The 20252-nt window shown below is 37.8% G+C and overlaps 1 protein-coding gene across 3 annotated transcripts; it reads left to right on the top strand.

The window, feature by feature from the left end:
• The first annotated feature begins 6177 nt into the window (after window positions 1-6177).
• Window positions 6178-12653, top strand: PAGE3 (PAGE family member 3). Of its 3 annotated transcripts, none has more exons than XM_021932735.1 (5): window positions 6178-6278; window positions 7179-7270; window positions 7729-7837; window positions 10427-10546; window positions 12540-12653. In XM_021932735.1, exons 2-5 carry the CDS (start codon window positions 7187-7189, stop codon window positions 12560-12562), a joined length of 336 nt encoding a protein of 111 aa, XP_021788427.1. In that variant the 5' UTR covers window positions 6178-6278; window positions 7179-7186; the 3' UTR covers window positions 12563-12653. The 3 variants fall into 3 exon arrangements, with proteins under 3 accessions (XP_021788427.1, XP_021788428.1, XP_021788429.1); XM_021932736.2 differs by having other exon boundaries at window positions 6181-6278; window positions 7165-7270; XM_021932737.2 differs by lacking the exon at window positions 6178-6278 and adding an exon at window positions 6772-6796.
• Window positions 12654-20252: the final 7599 nt, after the last annotated feature.

Genomic DNA, 20252 nt, shown 5'->3' with positions numbered 1-20252 from the left:
TTCAACAAAAGGTGATATCTGGAAGATTAATAGGTGTTTAAGAAAACATTCAGTAAGCTTGTCCTATATTCCTACACAAAGAATATAACAGCAATATATTCCACAAGAGTGAAGCAAAATAAGTACAGTTATTCCAAATAAACTAAATTAGAAGGCTTTTCATGAACTGGGCAACTGTTGGAACTAAGCTGGTGTGGAGTTGTTAGCTGATTACAATGTGTAATTAGAATACTGATCCAGTATTCTAATTACTGATTAGAATACTGATCCAGATTTTTATATTACCCATCCCTCTTGTTTCTGCTGAGCAACAGTCAGAGACCACTGGTTTGGTTCACAAGAATAAGCAGGGCTACCCTAAATTGCAGAAATAAACTTAAAAACAACTGATGAGACTAGAATCTAACAAGTATACCATAGCTTTTGAAACATAATATTTCCTCTCCAGTTTCCCATTTTTACTAAAGACAAATCATGGTAAGACAGATTTGCTTTATTATACTTGGCATGATTATTTGTATAAAGTGCAGCAAAAATAATTATTTTTCACTTAAGCTCTTTTTAAATTGGCATTGATGGAACTCTGTTCCATAGAAGGAATTTCAGATAAGACTTTTTTAAAGCCGAGCCCAACCATGGGTTTGTACCCTTAAATACCTATGAGTTGGGTAATTTTTTCCTCTCGAGGTCCCAAGATAACTTGGGGCTTCTGGACCTGTCAGAAAGTGACACTCTTTACTCACTACCGGTCAGAAACCCTGCACAGGGACTGTTGTAGGCAAGGTATGAGGCCAGTTCCCCACAGGGCTTTTATTGGCTCTATAAGTCAAGTTTAATTCCCTAAAGGAAAACACACCATTCTAGTCAAAACCTTGGTAAAATAATCAATTTCTCCAACTGTTTCCTGTTACAAAAGAAAACAGATTCTTACTGCACTTATGCAAATAACAATATTGCCATAAGTTAAGAACACTCACGACTAGTTTCCAAATTCTGGCAAAATCGGGCAGACAGAAACAAATATGCTACAAATTTTGTTCACAGGAATATATTTTACTCAACTTCTAAAAGCCGTGAATAGCGCAAAAGAAAAGTTTCCTTGACTCTGAAAAACAAAACAAAGGATCAGCAGCATTTTAAGCAAAGTTAAAATATTACTTCAGTTTTTCATTGGTTCAGTGAATTTAGTTAACTCCTGTTTTGGTTTTGCTTGATATTCATGAACATTTTAGCTCTTCATGAGAGTTCTGAAAGTTGTTTCCCGTATTTTAATGCTACAATTTCCAAAGTTATCAGAAAGCTGCATTTAAGAATCCTTGCTAGAGTTCTATAGTGGATTATAAACCACCTTCTAAAGAAAATTAAAACAAGACAACAATTTTCTGTGGATAATAAAGTTTTAGGGCAGCCACTAGTAAAGCCACAATTGATAAGGAAATTTGTTACCTCTGTGGTATACAATGATTTATGTAACAATTATAATTATTAATAACATACATTAAGTCATATTAGAATTATAGGGGTTTCCCATAACTTTGGAACATATACCAATAACATATTTATGCAAATTTAGTCCAAAGAAAGCAAAACACTTTTTCACATTTGATAATGCTTCCTGTATGAATATAAAATAAAAACATTTTTATAAAATAAAAGTATAAAATAAAAACATCCCTCCTTTTAAACAACCAGTCATTTTACTTTAGGACAAGAATTTATCATACAAGATCCTTTTGCATATAAAATAACTTTCTTTATAATCTTCTTTGTATAGCTAGAGGGCATGGCTAATTCCACATGTCCTGAGACCTCATCTAGAATCTAATGGCTTTGAGGTAGGTAAATTGAACAATTATTAAATGTTAAAGAAGCAGTTTATGACTTTAAAGCATTTAACAAACTTAATATCTGACCTGCATAATTTAGACTAAATGTTTTTATCAGTAATTTTTAAAACTGCTTTTATTTCCCAAAGGTTACTAAAGTTACATAAACTAAAAGGCATTACACTTTTTATTTTGCTTTTAAAATATTTGATTTAAATGCTTATTGTTAAGCCAATTAATTAGAGCTCTTTTATATAAATGTTACACGCAACACATATATAGCTACACAGAAAGACAGAAGATGATTACTACAGTAGTTGTAAGATTTTTCATTTGCCAGTTTTTAAGTTTCTTAATTGGATTACTGGCTTTAGGGTGGAGCCCTTGGAAGAACAGGGCCAGGAAAGGGGTCTCTGGTGCCTCCTGTTTTTCCCAAGGAGTCCTGGCTATTAGAGCTTGAACATCTGCTTTTAGCATGTTTTAATAAAGTCCTTTTAGTATTTCTTATGCCAAACGGCCGATATTTCTGGCTTTTGAACTTTACTAAAGTTAGCCTCTCAGGCGTTTAGAGAAAGGAAAATTTAAAACAGTCTGTGGAGAAGAAGATAATTGACAAAGTTACGCAACATTAAACCAGAAACGACTTACTTCCTAGGTGAGGAATATGAACTCAGACCACCACTGCAAAAGTCCCATACCTTAGCTAGTGAGCTACAGCCCGCAGCAGTCTTCAGCTTCTTTCCCAGAAGGAGTCTAGAGTAGTTAATTTTGAGCTTGCAAAGGCTTTTAACTATTCAGTATGAGTTTTAGAACTAACTATGACATGAACCCTAAAATTCCTGTTCCCTGAAGGCAGAGACTGAAAGAAAGTACGGCCACGTGGTTAAAAGGTCAAACTCCCAAGGATGTAAAACGATGTGGATACTTAATCCGTTTTTGTTTGTTTGTTTGTTTCAGGGACCTGCAGCCAAAGTAGTTACTGACCAGCTTGCTGGGTCGTCTTGAAAAGCGGGCTTACAAGTGTTCTAAGCCCATGTTTTACGCTGAAGTACCCCTCAACACAGAAAAATGAATTCATAGAACAAAATACACCAGCTTAAGACTAGTCTTAGAACTAATTCTTTTTCGCATTAATCAAAACTTTACAAAGGAGATAAACACTGATTTTTTTTCAATTCATTCGATCGTTTACAGAGAGAGAGATAAGCCAGAAATCTGACTGGTAAGAAATTCTTACCCTTTTGTCAGCATGCCAGGCTTTTGGGTTCTCTTTCCTTGAGCAGCCCTAGTGATCTGGTTTGCAGCACCATCACCCTGGGGGCCAAGCTGCATCATAAAGGAAAATTATTTTTTTTTTTGTTCTGGCTGGAGCAAACTACGTGTGATAAAACATAGACATTAGCCACTCTGCTTAGCACCCAATATCAAACTAGCAAGGCTTAAATTTGCCCCCAGATGGGCCCTGTCATCTTTAATCCAACCTCCGACTTAGAGTTTCAACACATGGTCTCTGGGCAAGAGGGTCGCCCTGAATAATAGAAAAGATAAGAAAGGGGGCTGGGCGCGGTGGCTCATGCCAGTAATCCCAGCACATTGGGAGGCTGAGGTGAGCAGATGACAAGGTCAAGAGATGGAGACTGTCTGGCCAACATGGTGAAACCTCCGTCTTTACTAAAAAACAAACAAACAAACAAAAACTTAGCTGGGCGTAGTGGCACACATCTGTAGTCCCAGCTACTAGGGAGGCTGAGGCAGGAGAATCACTTGAACCTGGGAGGTGGAGGTTGCAGTGAGCCAAGATCACGCCACTGTACTCCAGCCTGGCAACAGAGCAAGACTTTGTCAAATAAATAAATTAACTAATAAACAAATTAATAAAATAAAAATAAGAAAGAGAAACAAAAAGTAGAGAAGGAAAGTATTGCCTGTGGCAGGGTAGGGAAAGCAAAATGATCAGGGAGGCCAGAGAAAGACCCACCCATTGCAGCGACATTGAAAAGTTCAGGCGGCTACTGTCGTCTGGCAGGGATCTTTTTCAAGCAGTCCCATCAGCTCTCAAGTTTCCCCTTTTGGAGGAGGAAAATGCTCCCCATGTCCCTCGATCCTGCACGTGCCTAATCCTGTCACCCACAGCCATCAGCAAAGAGTGCAAGCCAGATTAATTCAAAGAGAATAGCAGTTAACATCCCATAGTGCCGAACCTGTTCTTAGCTGAGAGGGACTTTACCGAGAGGGGCCTCTAACCCCCTAAATCTTAGAAGGGACTCTAACACTCCTAAGTTGGGCCTGTAACCCAAGGTCAGTCAAGTGTCCTTGCCTTTTATGAAGAGGGGCCTCTAATCTACTCTCTCTTAGGAGAGACTTTAACTCCCCTAAGTTGGGCCTCTAACCCAATCCCATCCTTTAGCCTGATACCCTGCTACTTACCCAAAGTCGTCCAATCAGTGCTGCAGTCTATTTCCTTTGGGTTGGGGAGGTTTCTTCAGTATTGTCCTGTTGTGGTTCACGAGAAAGATGTTACCGGACCCCACCACTTACCCAAAGTTAGCCTTTTGGTTGGGGGTGTCTGCAGTATAATCACTTCCGTGGTCACCAGAGAGATGTTACAGGACCCCAACACTTACCCAAAGGTAGCCGTTGGGTCAGGGTTTCTGCACTATAGTCCCTTCTGTGGTCGCCAGAAATATGTTACAGGAAAGGGATCCTGACCTCATGTCCCAAGAGAGGGTTCTTGGATCTCACTCAAGAAAGAATTCAGGGTGAGTCTGCAGTGCAAAGTGAAAGCAAGTTTATTAAGAAAGTAAAGGAATAAAATAATGGCTACTCCACAGACAGAGCAGCTGCACTTGTCTGATTAGTGGTTGTACTCATGTATATATGTTTCTGCTGTTTCTGCACTTGTCTGATTCTGCCTAAAAACTTTCTCTTTATTTTAGATCAGTTTATCAATTTCTCCGAAAAGAACACCCTCTGGGATTTTGATTGGAATTGCTTTGAATCTATAGCTCAGTTTGGGGAAACTGTATCTTAAGCATATTGACTCTTTTGATTCACGAACAAGATATATCTCTTAATTTTATTTCAGTCTTAAATTTTCTCTCAGCCATCTTTTGTACTTTTCAATGTGTTATAGGTCTTGAACTTCCTTATTCAGATTCTTCCCTTTGCAGTTAATATTCTTCAATACTATAATACATACCATTAAAAATGCCAATCCAAGTTTGTATTGATGATACACAGAAATACAATTAAATTTTTATATCGATTTTTAATTCTGCAACTCACTTATTGTTTTATAGAGTCTATCAGATTTTCTACGTGAAAGATTATGTTATCTATGAATCATACAGTTTTACTTCTTCCTTTTCAATCTGAATGCCTTTTATTTCATTTCTTGTCTCATTGCACTAACTAGATTCACCAGGACAGTGCTGAAGAGAAGTGAGTAGGACTGATATCCTGGCCCTTTTCCTTATGTGTGTGTGTGTGTGTGTGTATTTTATATATATATAAAATTGTGTGAAAAATTGATTCACACAATTATGAAGGCTGAGTCCCACAGTCTGCCATTTACAAGCACGAAGGAGACCAGAAACCAGTGATGTACTTCAATCCAGATCCAAAGGCCTGAGAACTAGGGAAGCAGATGGTGTAAATCCCAGTTTGAGGGCAGGAGATGTGGACTGAACATAAACATATGTGTGTAAACATGTATGTACGTGTGTGTGTATGCTATGTGTATATCCTAAATGCAGTTCTGATAGTTTCTATTTTATTTTATTGTGTTTCTTTAAAATGCTGTTCTTGCTCATTACATTAAAGATGTAAATTACATTTCATCAACAACTATGTATTTTGTGGTAACCCTAGTGGCCCATATCAAATATGTCCTTTTTGACTAAAAAACAATGCATCTTTAAAGGTTCACATTAAACTTCAGATAACAGTGTTTGTTTTTCAAAAGGCAAGAGTTAATTAATACAAATTAGACCTCAGGAAAAAGGATCAACAGGTACAGGTGCCCTCTTGGTCATTTGCCATCCTGTGTAAGGCTGTTCTTGGGCTGGGGCTGGGGTGCAGTTAAATATCATATATTTATGATCCCTCTTCCCTCTATTTATGAGGGAAGTATGAGAGTTGTATTAGGTATGATAGTTAATTTGACCTCGAGCCTCAAGGACCCTTACTTAAGACGTCAAAAAGTTTAGGAAGGAAAAGTAAAAGAGCTGTGCAAGCCCCTTTCAATACTCAAGAAATCTTGTGGCTCCCAGTCAACAGAGGCAGGAAAGCCTCAGTCTACGTAACACAAGCTGCATCCGTATGCATGTCCGTTGCTGGGTGTGTCCATTATTGCGCAAGTGCCTTGCTGTCTGCTGTCTGCGCTCAGAGCTGTGCCCTGGGAGGTGGTCCTCCTGTCCTCTTCATTCTTTCTCACTGACTGGGACTCAGCTGGTAGGTCCGCAGATCAGTCCTCCTGGGAATTTAGTTGTGAGTGAATGTGAGGGGCCGCCAGCGGGCTTTGGACAGGTCCTGCGGCACAGAAGCCACAGTCCCTGGCTTCTGAGGGAAAAGGGCCTCGCGGTCGACGTCCGGCTCCTCCCAGGTCGCTACGCCGCATGGGCCTTTGTCGTCGTGGCTGGGCTAGGAAGAGGGAGGAACGTGGGCCGAAGAGGGGAGGAATCACGTGAAGATGGGGCGAGTGCTGGGTGTGCTGATGGAGGAATCTGAGTGCTGAAACGCCTGGAACTCTCCGAGGGAGGGCAGATTCCCCAGTTCTCACCTGGGCAGTGGCCTGGCGAGGTGGGCGGTAAGGAAGGGGCCTGGAAACTAGGAACACTGCCGCCTGATAACCGCGGCCCCGAGGTCTGCAGAGTGCCCCACGGCGGTAGAGAGTGAGGAGCACGCCCTTCACTCTGCTTCGCAACTTCACACCTCCGCCAATGACATCTCGGGAAGGAATGGGAGAGGCTGTGCGTTCCAACTTAACTTGATTTTAGGGGGGAAATGGGCCTAGTAAATGAGAGTGGGGCAAAAGGTAGTCACTCCGGTTCCAATTCTCCACCTGTATTTTCCTAGATGTCTTCATGATGGAGAGTCTAATTGTAAAACCAAAACTCACAGAGAAGTCCTCTGTCTTGCCGTGAGCCTTGCCTGCTACCAGAGCCATAACATTAATGACTTCGCAAGCAGCCATATTTGGCTAAATTAGATGATACCTGAAAAATTTTGAAAATATCTTAAAATTAAGTCCCAGGGTAATTGTGAGCTTGCATGCTTTCCAGTTTAGCCATGGAAGTGGTCAAATGATACACTCTTACGTACATTTTCTGAATCACAGTATGCCACTTTCAGAGTGAAACATGAGTGGACATCAAAGAACAAGATCCAGATCTAGAGAAAGAAGAGATGATCAAGACTCTAATCATCCAATAGGGGCTGTGGTTGTGAGTATTTTAACATTTGATATTTTCTATTAGAAACTTATTTTTGTGAAAATGTTGTTGAACTAATATTGATATATTAATAAGGTTTTCCATGCTTATAAATGGTAATAATTGAATCTCGTGAAGTAAACATAGATTTGGATGTTTGCATTCTAATGTTGCCTGGATGGTTATGTTTTTATATTCCCCAGAAATATTCTCTATGGCTTCCTTCTGCTTATTCATAACACATTGTATACATCCATTCCAGCGTGGATTAAAATAGCTTCCCAAGTTTTTAAGGGTAACTCTTTTCTTGTAGTAACTATTAAGAATAAGTATATAGAATTGTGTAGGATAAAAAAATGTCTTTAGGCTTATTTATAGTAAGATGTATTTGTATATTGAGTATATGTATGTTATTAACATGCATTATTAATAACAGAGGTTTTTATTTGCACATGCACTCATATTCCTAGGCCCAGGAGCCACCCAGTGATGACCAACTTCAACAACAGGAACCACTAATTGAAAGTCAGGATTATACACCTGGTCAAGAGAGAGACGAGGGAGCACTGGAGTTCCAAGGTGAAGGGTGGGAAAGAAAGAATGCCTATGAATGGAGGAGGTGTATGTATATATCATGTATTATGATATGGAAGTAAAAGGAGGGAAAAAAGCAATAGAAAGAGATCTCAAACATTGCCTGAAAATTGGCTGGAAAAGTGAAGAAGGCATAGTTTGCAGCCGGGGGCAGTCCCTTAGTATAATGCATTCGACCTCCAAGACTTACTTGTTATGCTTGCCAGAGCGCTTCATTAGCAAATCCAGGGAAACTATGTTTAATTTTAGTCAGAATTGTATACTATTTCACTAGTTAAATTTGATCTTAGAATATTGTCTGTCCTTTTTAGTGATTATATTAAAAGTTTAAGCAACTTGTAATAGCATGTGTAGAGTGTTAAGGCATTATATATATATACTATAGATCACATATATGAATATATATATCATATATATATCTCATATCCACACTAATTCACACCTTGGATTAAACTAGCTTGCATCGAGATATAAATCTATGCATGATATGTGATATACACATCACATATGTATATCATATATAACACCTTGGGTTAAACTAGCTTGCATAGAAATATAAATCCCATTTGATAAGTAAGAAAACTGAAACTCAGAGATTGTATCTTACCAAAGGGCACTTCACTGGTGGAGAAATAATTTGTATTTTATTCCAAAGTATGTATGCTTCTTACCATCTAGGTTGCTGTAAGAAAAAGTGAATGATTTTGCTCAAACTGTTTAATACTAAAATGTCTATACTATGAGATAGCTTAGTACTGGCATAGGAATAGACCCAATTCAGTGGAACAGAATGTGATTCCAGAGAATGACTCAATGAATGATAGCCACTGTTTACTTTGATTGAAATTTGTGTATGGAAAGTTTAGTTAATAGCTGAACAATTCAGGATATTGGCATATAGGTAGCTGGTTCAGTATAATTTTTAAGTGGCTTTTAAAAGGTGGTTAAATCCTCTTATGGCTAGAAACATCAAAAGGTTAAGTACCTACAATTATCATGAAACAATTAGTTCTTCCAGGTATGGCATTTTGGAGCAAAATGTTTACATAGCTCAAGCTGTAGATTATTTTAGCAATTCACTGTTGAAAGAGTCCTAGAATTATGATGACAATAGTACCCACTAAATTCTTTCCATTCCACTTCCCATTATTCTTGCTGGAAGTCAATGATTTTGCTGTATTCACAAATAATTTTGCTGTTGTTTTAAGAACTTCGTTGTATATGGAATTCATTTATGGAAAGTAACATATAAGACCTTTGGACCGAAAAGTAACTTTATTTTAACAAAGTAAGTTTCTTGTTACCTCCACAGGTTATGGGTTATGGGTGTCATGACTATAAAATATGTCATATGCTTACAAATCCATTCAGCTAATTCTTCATAAAATTATAATTTAAATGTAATTTAAATCTTATCCATGGTGTAAATTTCTGATTTCCTGGATAATTGATGTTTATTCCCTGATTGCGCTGTGGTAAAGTATAAGGACAGCACATTTTGTGCTTTGTTCTTACAATGTCATTTAAAATGGAGGTTTTTGTAATGCAGGAAAACAAATATATGAAATCCAATCCATCCACAGCCATACCACCCTGAATCCACTCAATCTTGTCTGAAGTCCAATCCTAGTTGTTGTTAATGTTGTCAAAACTAACTCTTGTCTTCCTGAACTCCAACACAGTTGTCATTTATTCTTTTTTATTTTTAATTTATGTTTTGAAAAAATATAAAATTTACAGAAAAGTTGCAAGACTATTATAATCAGCTCATATGCTTTTCACCGAGATTAACTAATGTTTACAGCTTTGCCACATTGATTTCATACCCACTATTCTCTTATATAGCCATATTCTCTTGGATAACCCCTGTATTTTTATTACATTTGGGGAATTCAACAATGAAAAATGCAGTTGTTTAATATATAGCTTATATTCAAATTTCCCCAGTTGTCCCAATAATTTCCCTTATAGATTTTTTTTTTCTGATTCCAAGATCATGCATTACATATAGTTGTCAATCCTATTTAATCTCTTTTAATCTGGACCAGTTCTTCACTCTTTCTTCGTCTTTCAGGACACTGGTATTTTTTAAGAGAATGGACCAGTTGCTTTGCAGAGTGTTCACCAGTATGGGCTGTATTTTTAAATACTTTTTTTTTCACTCAACATTTATTCACAGTGACTCATGCCATGCAATATGTAGGTTTTAGGGATGTAAATATAATGAGAGAGATGATTTCAGCCTTGAGCTCATAATCTAGTTAGACAGACTCAAATGAAGCACTAACTTAAAATGATAAGTACAATAACATATACCTACAGAGGGTTCAACTAAGCTGTCTGGGGGCAGTTGTGGGAAAAGAAAAGGGTGATAACATTTGGAAAACTTTGTTTTCTTTTTCTGATAAGACTCCTGAAATAATGTTCTTGAAATTCTTATGCATTGCATGTATTACCACACTAGCCTATAGGCTTTTATTTCATAACATTGAGGGAGTGAATATTATCATTCTTTTATTTATATTTTACGTTTTACAACTTAAATTGGTAACCTTTTTTATTTTTACATGCTAGACCTGGCAGCCTATCTCTGGGAACTGACTCGGTCAAAGACTGGGGGTGAACGTGGAGATGGTCCTAATGTCAAGGGAGAATTTCTGCCAAATCTCGAGCCTGTTAAAATACCAGAAGCAGGTAAGTTATTCATTAAAAATGCAAATTATGGGGTTTCTGTTTTCAAAAATACTATACATTTTATAATACAGAGGTACCACTACTGCTAATATAATTTAACAGAGTTCGTATATAAAGATTCTTTGAAAGATAGTTCAGTCCCCAAAAGCCTGACTTATAAACAAACAGAATCATAGATTCTACCACATTGGGTCAAAGTCACATTCAATTATAAAATGTGAAGGTACTTTCTTACTTTTTAGTATAAGTTCCTAAACCAACAGCTAATAATATCAGATACTTTTATAAAGGTCTGCTTTTAATAAATACCTAATGAATTTGTAACAGATATTCATTGTATGAAACATGCTGAGGCAATTAAGTAGGCTTTAGTCCAAGCTCTAACAAAATTTCACTGACTTTGGGCAAATTCCTTATCTTCTAAACCCATATTTGCTCTTACAAAAATGGGTCAAAATCAAATATATTAAAATTTGAGTAATCAACTTAAGTATGTTTTATACATTCTTTTTCCAAACTTCTAGGCATTAATTATATGAGCTTCTGAATTTAATATAAACACTTAGGGTTTAGGGAAGAAATTATCTTGCATTAGTCTACTGCTTTTGCTCTACATTCCTGATCCATTCCATTAGAATATTTAGATTAAAAGTATTTTTCGGGCTATGTTCAGGAACCTATTGAACATATACTCATAAGAAGATCATTGCCTTAAATACATGTTATTAAAAGATAAAAATATAAAATTATATGAGCATTCAATATAAAAAAATAAGAAACAGGCACAAAATAAACATAAGGGAAAAATATATACTTAATAAAAGATAGGTATAAGTCATTAAGGGAAATAATTCAGCTAGTAAATAAAAGAGATTTTCAACATATCTATGAATAGAGGATCCCCTAGTTTGCATAATCTTGAAGAAAATGGACAAAGCCCAAGTATACACAATAAAAAATAGGAACAAGACAGGACAGATATTGAATGTGTAATATAATTAAAAGTGGATGCATTCTTGAGCTCTAAACAATTTTCACAATTTGATGCAATGTTTGATATGCTAGCAAAACATAAAATTATTTACTATACCACAGTAGTACTGAATATTTAAACATGATAACATGGATGAACTTTTAAAACTTGCCAGAATTTTCCATCAAAATTATTTATCATTTAAAAACAACAAAAAAATAAGCTATTGTTTATTTATTTGTATTTGGCTTTTCTAGATTCCTCAGTCTCTTCTCTTTCTCTCTCTCCTCCTCTTCCTCTCCTTCTGCTCCCCCTTTTGCCAAATTGTGAGAATCATTACTATTTCTTTTCAACACTTCATCTATAATGATAATGGTTTGCAACCAGTGTGACGATATAATTTATTGGACAAACTGGAATATTTTTAAATGTGCAAAGAGGCATTATTGATAATTATACTAGAACCACAGGTGAAAATAGGGACAAATGGTTAACCTACTTAAAACAACCATATAAGGAGTAAACTCATCAAAAACATTTTAGCGTTTTCCCACAACAGAAACAAAACAAATATAATACTAGCCTTTCTATTTATGTCACTTAAGCACTTTCAAATGTAGCGTTACTGTTTGAGCTATCCTATATTCAAAACATTATTTCAAATTTCTTTTGTTTCCTAAGTTTTATGTTTATGTTTGGCTAGTTGGATTTTTTTCTAAAATTACACGCAGTTTTTAGTTTCTAGTTAAAGCTTTCTTTAAATAGGTTCATTTGATCAAATCATTTTGAACTCCAACTCTTTCTCATACACTAGAAAAATGAGTGGGATTTTAAAATATTGTTAATACACCTGAAAGCCTACCTTCGAAGTCTCTATAGAGGTTTAACTGGATATAAGCCAGAGGGTTACCTTGTTATAGTTCATTTCATAAAACCAAAACTATGTCTTTTTTCAACCCGTAGTGTCATCAAAAAAAGTTCTGCTAAAAAATACTCTCAACTGTTATGTTTATCTTGTAGGTGAAGGGCCACCATCGGTTTAAATGAAGACAAGCTGAAACCATACATGCAGTCTTTACGTTGGAAACTTGACCATTGAAATTCTCTCAATAAAGTTTCACAATTGTCTGCAAAGAAGTCTTGTGCAGCTTATGTTAAACTAGGAATAATTAGGTGTTTCATGCTTGTTTTTTGAAAATTTATATTCTGTTTCAGCTGGTGTATAGAGAGATAATTTTACGTATTGATTTTTCTCTCCAGAAACCTTGCTAAATATGCTTATTAATTCCAAAAGTTTGTCTCTAGGTCTTTTTGATTGTCAACATATACAATCATACCATCTGTGAGTAATAATACTTTTCAGTCTGCCTTTTAAAGTATTTTACTCTTTATTTCCTTAATTCATTTTATGGCATTGGACAGACCCATCCAGTACAATGTGGAATTCAACTGGTGATAGTGGACACTCTCATCTTATTCCTGATAAGAAATGGAAAATATTCAACATTTTACCATGATTTGGTGTAGATTTTATCTGTAGATGTGCTTTATCAGAAGTTCCTTCTACTTCTAGTTTCCTGAGAGTATTCCTCTTGGATATATGTTGACTTTCCCCAAAGAGTTGTACTTCATCGACTGTGATTATCATAGGATTTGTTCCTCTATTAATTTATTACTGTGGTGAATACACTAAGTACATTTAACTAACTTTGCATTGGTAGGATAAACACAATTGGTTCTTGAAATGTTATCCTTTTTCAATAATCTATGTCCTAATATTTTATTTAGGGTATATGTATATATATATTATGAGTGAGATTAACTCACACTGATTTCTTGTACAATCTTTGACTTTGGTATCAAGATTATGCTAGCTTTTTAATGTGAATTGGGATGTAAAACTTCTTTTTCCATTCTCTAAAAATAAAGTCTCCACAAATTGTGAGTTATGAAGGGCTAGGCTTTCCTACGCTCATCTGTTTCTGTATGGCTTCTGTCTCTTACAATTTTACATTTTAGGACTTCAAAGGCAGTGACAGAAGGGGCAGCTCCAGGTTCCCATCCCTTCAAACCTTATGAGGCACATCTTCTCTGAATGCTTAGATGCCTTTAATGATGCTATCACTCTGAAAGCCACCTGCTCATGTTTTTATGCTGATACTTTTATCAAAGTATATGCTTCTGAAAGTGTTGTATAAGGAACTAACACTGTACATGATGACCTTAGCCAGTAATAGGATACTTTCATAAAAATTTAATCAACATGTGAATATAAAATTGTTTGACTTAAACAACCTTGTTCTGAGTCCTCAGAAATAATACCACACATCTACAGCCATCTGATCTTTGATAAACCTGAGAGAAACAAGAAATGGGGAAAGGATTCCCTATTTAATAAATGGTGCTGGGAAAATTGGCTAGCCATAAGTAGAAAGCTGAAACTGGATCCTTTCCTTACTCCTCATACGAAAATTAATTCAAGATGGATTAGAGACTTAAATGTTAGACCTAATACCATAAAAACCCTAGAGGAAAACCTAGGTAGTACCATTCAGGACATAGGCATGGGCAAAGACTTCATGTCTAAAACACCAAAAGCAATGGCAGCAAAAGCCAAAACTGACAAATGGGATCTCATTAAACTAAAGAGCTTCTGCACAGCAAAAGAAACTACCATCAGAGTGAACAGGCAACCTACAGAATGGGAGAAAATTTTTGCAATCCACTCATCTGACAAAGGGCTAATATCCAGAACCTACAAAGAACTCAAACAAATTTACAAGAAAAAAACAAACAACCCCATCAAAAAGTGGGCAAAGGATATGAACAGACATTTCTCAAAAGAAGACATTCATACAGCCAACAGACACATGAAAAAATGCTCATCATCACTGGCCATCAGAGAAATGCAAATCAAAACCACAATGAGATACCATCTCACACCAGTTAGAATGGCAATCATTCAAAAGTCAGGAAACAACAGGTGCTGGAGAGGATGTGGAGAAATAGGAACACTTTTACACTGTTGGTGGGATTGGAAACTAGTTCAACCATTATGGAAAACAGTATGGCAATTCCTCAAGGATCTAGAACTAGAGGTACCATATGACCCAGCCATCCCATTACTGGGTATATACCCAAAGGATTATAAATCATGCTGCTATAAAGACACATGCACACGTATGTTTATTGCGGCACTATTCACAATAGCAAAGACTTGGAATCAACCCAAATGTCCATCAGTGACAGACTGGATTAAGAAAATGTGGCACATATACACCATGGAATACTCTGCAGCCATAAAAAAGGATGAGTTTGTGTCCTTTGTAGGGACATGGATGCAGCTGGAAACCATCATTCTTAGCAAACTATCACAAGAACAGAAAACCAAACGCCACATGTTCTCACTCATAGGTGGGAACTGAACAATGAGATCACTTGGACTCGGGAAGGGGAACATCACACACCGGGGCCTATCATGTGGAGGGGGGAGGGGGGAGGGATTGCATTGGGAGTTATACCTGATGTAAATGACGAGTTGATGGGTGCTGATGAGTTGATGGGTGCAGCACAGCAACATGGCACAAGTATACATATGTAACAAACCTGCACGTTAAAAAAAAAAATTAAATTAATAAATAAAATAAAAGACCTTGTTCTTTCCTTGAAGGAAAGTTTCTCTTGTATGCCCTTCTGTTCTTTCTCAAAGTTAATTTAGAGATTGAGAAGGAGCAGTGACAAATCTCTTTTTTCCTCTATAAAATTCTTTATTGGCCTGATATTCTCCATATCTCGCTAAGAAGCTTCCAAAGCTGCCTAATTCCAGCCTTACACCCTTATTACTGTACACAATGACAGCAGGTTGCATCTCTGAGCCCCATTCATATCCACACACATTTACAGTTATACAAGAAAAGACCCTACCTAAAATCCACCTTGCTTAGGGAAAGACACAGGATTATAAATAGCAACTATTTCTTCTACTTGCAAGTTAAAAATATTTTCTTGATCCAAAAAGACTAATAATCTATGGTTAAAATTTAAAAATGAGAAAAATGCAGGGTATATCAATTTTCACAAAATATGTGAGAGGTTCCTAGATGCAGGAGCTAACTGCAAAGATTAAAAGTTAGGTAGGAATGAAAGGGGTAGTTGCTGAGGCAAAATGTCTTGGGTCCTACCTACACTGTCTTTTTATAGGCTGTAGCATGAAATAGCCATGGGTTTTCATCCTGTCTGTGACACAAACTGGCTGTGTGATAGTGAGAAAGATACTTACATCCTTTGGAACTGTTTTGCATTACTAAAATATAAATTACAATATTTACATTAAAGTATTACTATGATTAATAAGTGAGATAAAGCCAGGCATGGTGGCTCATGCCTATAACCTCAGCACTTTGGAAGGCCAAGGATTGCTTGAGCCCAGGAGTTTGAGACTAGCCTGGGCAACATAGCAAGACCTCATCACTACTAAAAATAAAATAATAAAAATAAATGAGTGAGATAGCACATATGAAGTAGGCATTACAGTATAAATGGATTTGGTTCACTAGTTATAGCCCATTTTTAAATTGATTTTTTATTTCATTTACTTTTATAATTATATCTCTAGTAAGAGATACTGATTTTGAATTTCAAGTAATTACGTTATATAACCGAATGAATCTGAGCTCAGAAACTAATTTGATTTAAGTAAACACTAACTAAATAGCAGTGTAGTTGGTATCAGACATGGCATTGTATCTAAAGTTGGTTTGTAAATGACAGAGGCCTGACAAAGGCCACCTTAGGTCACCCTATGTGCTGAAAACTGCTCCTTGCTGTATGTGATGCCATTGAAAAGAAGTCAATGTTCTGGTCATGCAACACCACACAACTCAATATCAGAGTCTGTCTGTCAAGTGGTCAAGCAGTCCCTAAGCAGCCCTGTGGTGGCTAACTAGTGCCATAAGGATCACCACTGCAATTGTTAGATTGGCTTGCTGCACATTCATAGAGTCAGCTAGTAAGAAGACAATGAGTTCAAATAGATCCAAATAGTTTACTACTTACAGACAGCACAAGCAAGATAAGCATTGTATCAGCTTTCTGTTTCCCTAGTCCCACAGTTTGACATTGAATCAGAGGCGCTCGGTAACAGTGCAGGTGGTGGGTCCTCTGCCATTGAGAAGTCCATAATCATACTTAAAGTCAGCAAACAATTTTATACCCAAAACTGTACCCTAACGTGGGGCAACAAGGAACATCTTGTGCTCAACTACTATGAAGATGGATGAGTAATGATCTCATGTCAGCCTCCAGCAAGATAGGAGGCAAGTGAGAAAATTCCCTGTGGCAGGGTCACCAAGGCACCAAGGCTGAGCCATTCCCCTGGTGTCTGGCATAAAACAAAACACTATACGTATAGTGTTTACAAACATAACATTTCCAATACTAGTTCCACAATGGAGGGGATGCTTTCCCTGTCTGGGTCATTACAAAAGATTAATTCAATAAATATGGCTTGCCGCTGGCTATGCTTCAGGAAATTTCTGGAATGCTGGAAATGAAGAGACCAACAAAATGTGGTGCTTGCCATGGGTGATATCACATTCTCGTGGGACAGACATAAATAAACACAAAAGCAGTTGAAACACAAAGAATGAACAGGGGCAAGAGATCCAGCCAAAAATAAAAATAAATATTTTAAAAGAGACTGGGGGTGGCACACCCAAGGTGGCCGAATAGGAACAGCTCCAGCTTCCACCTCCCAGCGCGAGTGACAGAGAAGACAGGTGATTTCTGCATTTTCAACTGAGGTACCGGGTTCACCTCACTGGGGAGTGCTGGACAATCAGTGCTGGTGAGCTGGTGCAGCCTGACCAGTGAGAGCTGAAGCAGGGCGAGGCATTGCCTCACCTGGGAAGCTCAAGGGGGAAGGGAATCCATTTTCCTAGCCAAGGGAAACTGAGACTCACAACACCTGGAAAATCGGGTAACTCCCACCCTAATACTGTGCTTTACCAAGGGTCTAAGCAAATGGCATACCAGGAGATTATATCCCACACCTCGCCCAGAGGGTCCCACGCCCACGGAGCCTCCCTCATTGCTAGCACAGCAGTCTGAGTTCTAACTGCAAGGTGGCAGCGAGGATGGGGGAGGGGCACCCGCCATTGCTGAGGCTTAAGTGGGTAAACAAAGCTCGAATTGGGTGGCGCCCACTGCAGCTCAAGGAGGATGGCCTGCCTCTGTAGACTCCTCCTCTGGGGGCAGGGCATAGCTAAACAAAAAGTAGCAGAAACCTCTGCAGAGGTAAATGCCCCTGTCTGAAAGCTTTGAAGAGAGCAGTGGATCTCCCAGCACGGAGGTTGACATCTGAGAACGGATACACTGCCTGCTCAAGTGGGTCCCTGACCCCTCAGTAACCTAACTGGAAGACATCCCCCACTAGGTGCAGACTGACACCTCACACCTCACACTTCACACTGTGGGGTACACCCCTGAGACGAAGCTTCCAGAGCAAAAATCAGACAGCAACACTCACTGTTCAGCAATATCCTATCTTCTTCTGCAGCCTCCACTGCTGATACTCAGGCAAACAGGGTCTGGAGTGGACCTCAAGCAAACTCCAACAGACCTACAGCTGAGGGTCCTGACTGTTAGAAGGAAAACTAACAAACAGAAAGGACACCCACACCAAAACCCTATCAGTACATAACCATCATCAAAGACCAAAGACAGATAAAACCACAAAGATGGGGAAAAAGCAGTGCAGAATGGCTGGAAATTCAAAAAATCAGAGTGCATCTCCCCTCCAAAGGAACACAGCTCATCGCCAGCAAAGGAACAAAGCTGGACAGAGAATGACTTTGACGAGCTGAGAGAAGAAGACTTCAATCGATCAAACTTCTCAGAGCTAAATGAGGAACTATGTAACCAGCGCAAAGAAACTAAAACCTTGAAAAAATAATAGACGAATGGATAACTAGAATAATCAATGAAGAGAAGACCTTAAAAGAATTGATAGAGATGAAAACCATAACATGAGAAATACGTGACAAATGCACAAGCTTCAGTAACCAACTCGATCAACTGGAAGAAAGAGTATCAGCGATTGACGATCAAATGAATGAAATGAAGCAAGAAGAGAAGTGTGGAGAAAAAAGAGTAAAAAGAAATGAACAAAGCCTCCAACAAGTATGGGATTATGTGAAAAGACCAAATCTACGTCTGACTGGTGTGCGTGAAAGTGATGGGGAAAACGGAACCAAGTTATAAAACACTCTACAGGATATCATCCAGGAGAACTTCCCCAACCTAGTAAGGCAAGCCAACATCCAAATTCAGGAAATACAGAGAACGCAACCAAGATACTCCTCAAGAAGAGCAACTCCAAGACACATAATTGTCAGATTCACCAAAGTTGAAATGAAGGAATAAATGTTAAGGGCAGCCAGAGAGAAAGGTTGGGTGACACACAAAGGGAAGCCCATCAGACTAACAGCAGATCTCTCGGCAGAAACACTCCAAGTCAGAAAAGAGTGGTGGCCAATATTTAACATTCTTAAACAAAAGAATTTTAAACCCAGAATTTCATATCCAGCAAAACTATGTTTCATCAGTGAAGGAGAAATAAAATCCTTCACAGACAAACAAATGCTGAGAGATTTTGTCACCACCAGGCCTGCCTTACAAGAGATCCTGAAGGAAGCACTAAACATGGAAAGGAAGAACAGGTACCAGCCATTGCAGAAACATGTCAAAATGTAAAGTCCATCAATGCTAGGAAGCAACTGCATCAACTAGTGAGCAAAATAACCAGCTAATATCATAATGACAGGATCAAGTTCACACATAACAATATTAACCTTAAATGTAAATGGACTAAATGCTCCAATTAAAAGACACAGACTGGCAAATTGGATAAAGAGTCAGGACCCATCAGTCTGCTGTATTCAGGAGACCCATCTCACATGCAGAGACACACATAGGCTCAAAATAAAGTGATGGAGGATGATCTACCAAGCAAATGGAAAACAAAAAAAGCAGGGGTTGCAATACTAGTCTCTGATAAAACAGACTTTAAACCATCAAAGATAAAAAGAGACAAAGAAGGCCATTACATAATGGTAAAGGGATCAATTCATCAGTAAGAGCTAACTGTCCTAAATATACATGCACCCAATAAAGGAGCACCCAGATTCATAAAGCAAGTCATTAGAGATGTACAAAGAGACTTAGACTCCCATACAATAATAATGGGAGACTTCAACACCCCACTGTCAACATTAGACAGATCAACGAGACAGAAAGTTAATAAGGATATCCAGGAATTGAACTCAACTCTGCACCAAGCGGACCTAATAGACATCTACAGAACTCTCCACCCTAAATCAATAGAATATACATTCTTCTCAGCACCACATCACACTTATTCCAAAATTGGCCACAACATTGAAAGTAAAGCACTCCTCAGCAAATGTAAAAGAACAGAAATTATAACAAACTGTCTCTCAGACCACAGTGCAATTAAAATAGAACTCAGGACTAAGAAACTCAATCAAAACCACTCAACTACATGGAAACTGAACAACCTGCTCCTGAATGACTACTGGGTACATAACGAAATGAAGGCAGAAATAAAGATGTTCTTTGAAACCAATGAGAACCAAGATACAACATACCAGAATCTCTGGGACACATTTAAAGCAGTGTGTAGAGGGAAATTTAGAGCACTAAATGCCCACAAGA

This window comes from Papio anubis, chromosome X (genome assembly GCF_008728515.1).
Source record: "Papio anubis isolate 15944 chromosome X, Panubis1.0, whole genome shotgun sequence".
Lineage (NCBI taxonomy): Eukaryota > Metazoa > Chordata > Mammalia > Primates > Cercopithecidae > Papio > Papio anubis.
The sequence above is the reverse complement of the archived record's forward strand: the minus strand, read 5'-3'. Positions and strand labels throughout refer to the sequence as shown.